This window comes from Papio anubis, chromosome 8, assembly GCF_008728515.1.
Source record: "Papio anubis isolate 15944 chromosome 8, Panubis1.0, whole genome shotgun sequence".
Taxonomy (NCBI): domain Eukaryota; kingdom Metazoa; phylum Chordata; class Mammalia; order Primates; family Cercopithecidae; genus Papio; species Papio anubis.
Genome location: NC_044983.1, coordinates 93,104,505 through 93,111,195, shown reverse-complemented (window position 1 = coordinate 93,111,195; position 6,691 = coordinate 93,104,505). Strand labels below are relative to the sequence as shown.

The following is a 6,691-nucleotide window of genomic DNA, read 5'->3' as shown; positions in this document are numbered from 1 at the left end:
GTTTGGGGATACAGCCAAACTCATACATACAAACTAACGCATAATGCCAAGTTTTAATTTCCTTAACTGAAAGGCTGATGCAAATGATATATTGCACCTGGTGGAAGGCAGTTACATCTGCTAAAATGACATAAGATAGAAGTTGTTTTCTGTAGAGTACATTGTGTGTCACAAACAGTGACATTTTCTAAAGTGCTTAATTCAATATGACTTCCCAGTGGTAAAGCTTGCACCTATGGTTTTAGGAAAACAACAACAACAAAAAGTTTAGACTAGCTTAAGATGCAAAATGGCTGACGAAGTCCCTTCCCACAAGAGAACTGTAACGAGCAATTTAAACAAATCAAAAACGGTTTGTTTTATTTACAATACTCAATGCATCTTACAAATAACATATTTGCATTCCCTAAGTCTTTTGGAAAGTAATTCCGGTTTGTGCAATGAGTTTACAGGAAAATCGTAAGATATCTAGTAGACATCTTAAACCTAAACTCTACATTTTGAAAGATATTTCACACTATATTAATAGAGGACTGTTTTTAATTAAGAAAAACTAAACTCTGTAGTTAAATATTGCCCTCCAGTATCTGTAATGCAAATATAAACCAGATTAGCCTATGAAATAAGACCATTAGATTTGGGTGAATTATTCTGACTTCCCCTCCCCAATAAAATGCATGCACAAAGTAAACATGGTAAATTACATCAATCACATTTTAATACTTTTTTTTTTTGGACTCTCTCAACTGTTTTGCTCAATTGTGGGTGCAGATAGGTAGGATTCCAGTCTGGAGAAACCCCTAAACCACTACACCCTGCCTCAGAGTAGGGAAGAATTTTCAGTATGTATGTGGAGACAGGCTGGATTAGGGAGCCTTTTGAGTGGCTTCTCTAGGACACCTTGCTTGCTAACATGAGCAAGGTTCCCCTCCAGTCCTGATAAAGCCTGAAGAGGTTACTTATTTCCCTACTAGTTCTGGAAGCATTTTATTCATGCCGCCATAGAATAGGCTCTCTTCCCCTGCTCCTCCCTGAATCACCACCTAGATTTTAGTGCTTTCTGAGTTGATGATGTAAACTAGTTCCTGTTCAGGTGCCAGAAACTTTTTTTTTTTTCTTCTTCTTCTTGAGACCGAGTCTCGCTGTCTTTTATGCTGGAGTGCAGTGGCGCGATCTCGGCTCACTGCAACCTCCACCACTGCCCTGGATTCAAGCGATTCTCTGCCTCAGCCTCCCGAGTAGGTGGGATTACAGGCACCGGCTACCATGCCCATCTAATTTTTGCATTTTTATTAGAGATGGGGTTTCACCATATTGGCCAGGCTAGTCTCAAACTCCTGACCTCAGGTGATCCACCTGCCTCGGCCTCCCAAAGTGTTAGGATTACAGGCGTGAACCACTGCGCCTGGCCCAGAAACAGTTTTTATGTCACATAAAGATCTATGAAACAAGGTAAAGGGTAATTAAAATACTTTGTGACAGAGTTTGCACCTCATGCATGTGAAAGAGAATGTAATTAATTTTATCGTTTATATAGCTGCCATCTTTTTTTTTTTGAGACGGAGTCTTGCTCTGTTGCCCAGGCTGGAGTGCAGTGGGGCACGATCTTGGCTTTGCAACCTCCGCCTCCTGGGTTCAAATGATTCTCTGCCTTAGCCTCCTGAATAGCTGGGATTACAGGGGCCCACCACCATGCCCAGCTAATTTTTTTTGTATTTTTAGTAGAGATGGGGTTTCACCCTCTTGGCCAGGCTAGTCTTGAACTCCTGACCTCGTGATCCACCTGCCTTGGCCTCCCAAAGTGCTGGGACTACAGACGTGAGCCATTGCACCCAGTCAGCTGCCATCTCTTAAAACAAAACCCAAGTCCTAGCTCTTGAGCCAGAAAGAATTCATAGAGGTATCTCTATACTGGATCCACCTCAACTTAGCAGTGCATCTCTGCATCTCCACAACACCTTTCTCCTCAAAACATCTGGTGTCTTTAACATCTGGCATAGGTGGTAGAATGGGGAGATACTAGGCTGAAAAAATAAAGTCCAATGTTTGACATAGCCAACAGAATTTTAAGATAAAGAAATGGTGAGGTAGAGTTGAGAGAGTTCAATTATATTGTTGAGCATAGACCATTTGGCACATTCTAAAATTAGATTCCCTATCAAATTCTCCTTTGTGGTACCTTTACAAAGTGCTGACACCTTCGGAATCCTCCAACACCTATGTAAAGCTAACAGAATAAAGTCATTTGAAGAAATCCATCCTTGGCACTTTAGCTATTACCTACCCCCATATTGAAGCAAATAAAAACAATGCTATCCATTTGCTGAATTTATTTAAACAAGTCAATTTAGAAATACCATAGAATTAAACAAAACTTCTGACATGTAAACATACTGCCATGTTCCTGAAACAGATGTTAACACCTGATAAAAGTTAATAATCTCTTGTTAGGAAAGCTGTCCATTAATAAGGCCAGTCTTCAGCAAAACTAAAACCATTTTGTTTGTTTAGCTTTCCTAGTCTGACAATGCAATACTATTGAACCACAATCAAATATAATGACAACATTGGATGGATAGATCAGTACCATTGGTTACAGCTGTTAAACAGGTTCATTCTTGGCGCCACATAAAAACAATTAAGCCAATCACATCGAATAAATCATGGCTTGTTTTTCTTTATCACAATTCACTAAGTGATGTTAATTATGGTCCTTGTCAAACACGTTTGGTAAAGGCTATTTACAGTGTACATGGCTGAGCATGCACTATTTATAGTTACAAAGATACCTGCCAGTTTATTACAATAGAATTACACAGTGCCTGAAAATGGTGAAACATCTCACGCATCATTTAAATCAATATAATTTCAAGCAGGAAACGTTCCTTATTTGACCACAATTGCAATAATTACATGAAAATTCTTATAAAAACATGAATCCCCTTCAAGAAATTGATGCATATTCTACGCACTACAGGTTAAGGCAGTAAAAAAATGTATTCCTGATAACTGGAGGTCTTGACAATGTCAATTAAAGCTGTCTGACTCTAGTTTTTCATTCTCCATCATATACCAAAAGTTTGTGAATGATTTCATTTTTAAAGTCAAAAAAGTATTTAACTAAGAAGTGTTGAAGCTGGAAAAAAGTAATTGCTAGGGAAAGGAAAAATGTAAATTGGATTTTGCCTGAAAGTTTTCAAATCATAAACAATAGCATTATTTATGAGTCTAAGCCTTAAATGTATAAAACAAATACATATAGTTCACTTTTCTTAATTTAAAATATACTGTACTTTGAACAATTCAAGTAATGTAAGACTATCAAAAATAACTTCATAAGCCATACAAGTGTCAACTGCATTTTCGGTATTTTAAGAACTTTTAAAAATTGTAAACTAAACCATGACAGTTTAGTTAAACAAATGATAAATGACTTTTTATTTGCACTTGTGATTTCTTCAATACAAATTGCTACCAACAAATATGTAAAGATATGGCAGGTTATGTATTTGATCAAAGCACTTTGATTTAAGCATAAAACAGATTCAAATGGTACAAGTTCTGTGCATAAGATCCAAGGAATTGCTTACTAATTTGTAGGCAACCCTCTTTCTAATCAGAATCCTTTATTCCTCGGCTGCAGATGAGATAGGGCACAATCTGTTGTAAACAGGGCACTGCTGTAAAACCAAGATAATATTCTTAAATTAAGATCGTTCTTGTTCAATTAAAAAGACTTTCCCAAGTGTCTTCCATCACTGAGTATATTCTGCTGACCTCTTAATTTCATAAATTAACTTTCTTTTGATTCCATTTTTATGGTGGTTGTGTCCGCAGTTTTGTTTTAAAAATTGGTTTAAATTTATATAAAACTCTGTACATGTTCACAAATTATTGCATAAACAGCATAATCTTCAAGACAGTGTTTGCAAACACATGTCCAATTCAGGAAAAAAAATTTCACGTTTCTCGTCTGGCTTTTTTCTTCTTTTTTATTTGTTTGGGAGATTCCCAGCTAGTTTCAGACTTGGCTAAAAAGAAAAAGGGGGGAAAATGAAGAAAAAAATTAGGAGGATAGTAAATATTGTTACATCTCAATAATATAAAAGTAGTAACTATGAAAATCTTTTAAAATACTCAAATTTTATGTTTAAGTTTTCAAGCCCTTATTATATATTTTAAGTTATTCTATGTCTTCCTCCCTCCTTTCTTTTCAATGGTATTATTAGGTTGAACAATATGGAACTGCTGATATTCAACCAGTTTTGACCTAAAAAAACTGTTATTTAATACAGCTCAACCTAACTAATAAAAGAGTAAAATGGGTAAAATGGATACTAAAGGTAGCTGAAGAGAGTAAAGGAGGAAAAAAAGCATAGAATAATTTGTAGCCTCAAGAACATGTGCAGAGAAAAAGGGAGAGGGACCAGATAGACAAGCAGGCAGGCACGAAAGTTCTCCCTCTCTGTTCTCAACAATGTATTCTCTCCTTCAGAGGCAGATAGATAGATAGATAGGTTGATCATTTATTTATTTATTGAGTCTCGCTCTGTCACCCAGGCTGGAGTGCAATGGTGCAATCTTGGCTCACTACAACCTCTGCCTCCTGGGTTCAAGCGATTCTCCTGCCTCAGCCTCCCCAGTAGCTGGGATAACAGATGTGTGGCCAGTACACCCAGCTAATTTTTGTATTTTTAGTAGAGACTTGGTTTCACCATGTTGGCTAGGCTGGTCTTGAACTTCTGACCTCAAATGATCCGCCCGCCTTGGCCTCCCAAAGTGCCGGGATTGCAGGTGTGAACCACAGCACCCAGCCTCCTTCAGTTATTTTAACAGCTTGGCCTTCACAACTTAAGTACACAAACGTCCAAAAAATTTAGCATTTTCAAAGGAAGAAAGGGCTACTCTTATTAATCCATTAGACTTTTAAGATCAGAATCTTAACACATGAAAAATGTAAACAGTATAAAGGAATAAAAAATGAGGATTACTTACTCTGTGAAGGAGGCACACTATTTTGCTTGGTATTTGACTTGGATTTATCTGTCTCTTGTAGAGTTGGCGGCACTTGGGAGGAGTTCTTGTCAGAATCACTTTTTGATAAGATAACAGATGGCTCGGTAGAAGTAGCAGGTGGAAGAGTCTTGACAGGCTATTTTAGGAAAAAATCATCTCAGGTTTTTTGGTGAAATTTTCAAATAAAGTTTAAATATCACAGTAATACTAAGAGGTTGTTTAGCAGCAATTCAATACTAATATGGTTTCCAGATAAGCAATGTAACTCATACCTGCCCTCTAGTGATACGGCCAAATCAATCATCACCCACGACATTTATGAATATATGTTGAGATAAAAATGAAGGTATGAAATTACAAAATGTCTACCGAATTTCAAATAGAAATGAATAATTTCATTTTCATTAACTTTTTTTTGAGGTGGAGTCTCGCTCTGTCGCCCAGGCTGGAGTGCAGTGGCACAATCCAGGCTCACTGCAACCTCTGCCTCCCAGGTTCAAGCAATTCTCCTGCCACAGCCTCCCGAGTAGTTGGGACTACAGATGCCCGCCACCATGCCCAGCTAACTTTTTTTTTGATTTTTAGTAGAGACAAGGTTTTACCGTGTTAGCCAGGATGGTCTCGATCTCCTGACTTCGTGATCCGCCTGCCTCAGCCTCCCAAAGTGCTGGGATTATAGGTGTGAGCCACCACGCCTGGCCTAACTTTTATATTCTCATGTTTCATTATAAATAAGATGATTTTATACTTTTCTTTTTTGAGACACAGTATCGCTCTGTGGCCTAGCCTAGAGTGCAGAGGCACCAAACAGTTCACTGCAGCCTTGACCTCTGGGTTCAAGCGATCCTCCCACTTCAACCTCCGGAGTAGCTGGGATTATAGGTGTGAACCACTGAGACTGGCTGATTTTATACTTGTTGGTGATTCAATGCTTGTTGTCCATTTCCACCAACTCAGAATGCTTCAAAAATTTTTGTGAAAAACAGAAGGAAAATAGCTAACTTCTGAACTACCAGTAGATGACAACCCCTAATCTCCTTCCCAACAGGTAAGAATTTCTCAAATAGCAGCAGCAACAGCTTCTGTTTCCTATGAGCACACTGTGGTTACTGGTCCTACTGATTCAAGCAACTGGTAACACTCAGGTCCAAATTTTCAGTGTTTTATCCAGTCTGGTAGTGAAATTAGAATGCTTAAGGCAGAGCCTAGATTCTTGAGCCTTACTTCTCTATAGCCTGGAAGCAGAAAAGAGGTAAACTAACTTATTTGCCTCACTGAGGCATATCCATTAAAAAATGATCAGGACCTGGTAATGATAAAAACGTCAGTAATCTGGAGTGCCTTCAGGATGTGAGAGATGAGAAGATCATTTCACCTATTAGCTCTATCTGTGATCATTATCCCGAACATAGAAAGAAGGGTAAGTAATGCTTCTCTAGACCCTATTCTTCCAGGCCCCATAGATTCGAGAAAGCAAAATGGGATGAGGATACAAGAGGAAATGGTGTGAGCCCAAGTAATTACTAGGATTCTTTCTTCCTATTCCAGGTATCTGAAGTTGTATTTGTGTGTGTGTGTGTGTGAGAGAGAGACAGGATCTCACTCTGTCACCGAGGCTGGAGTGCAGTGGCGTGATCTTCATTCCCTGCAACCTCTGCCTCCTGGGCTCACAAGA

At 38.4% G+C, this 6,691-nt stretch overlaps 1 protein-coding gene across 8 annotated transcripts in view; it reads right to left on the bottom strand.

The window, feature by feature from the left end:
* Positions 1 to 333: 333 nt before the first annotated feature.
* The window catches only part of MTDH (metadherin), an 82,746-nt gene continuing 76,388 nt past the window's right edge, over positions 334 to 6,691 (bottom strand). For all 8 annotated transcript variants that reach the window (XM_009213395.4, XM_009213396.4, XM_003903000.5 and 5 more), the window contains 2 exons: positions 4,996 to 5,152; positions 334 to 4,031 (listed from right to left, as the gene is read on the bottom strand). In XM_009213395.4, coding sequence (XP_009211659.1) covers positions 3,961 to 4,031; positions 4,996 to 5,152 — 228 coding nt within the window. In that variant the 3' untranslated portion in view covers positions 334 to 3,960. The remainder of the gene's footprint in view (positions 4,032 to 4,995; positions 5,153 to 6,691) is intronic.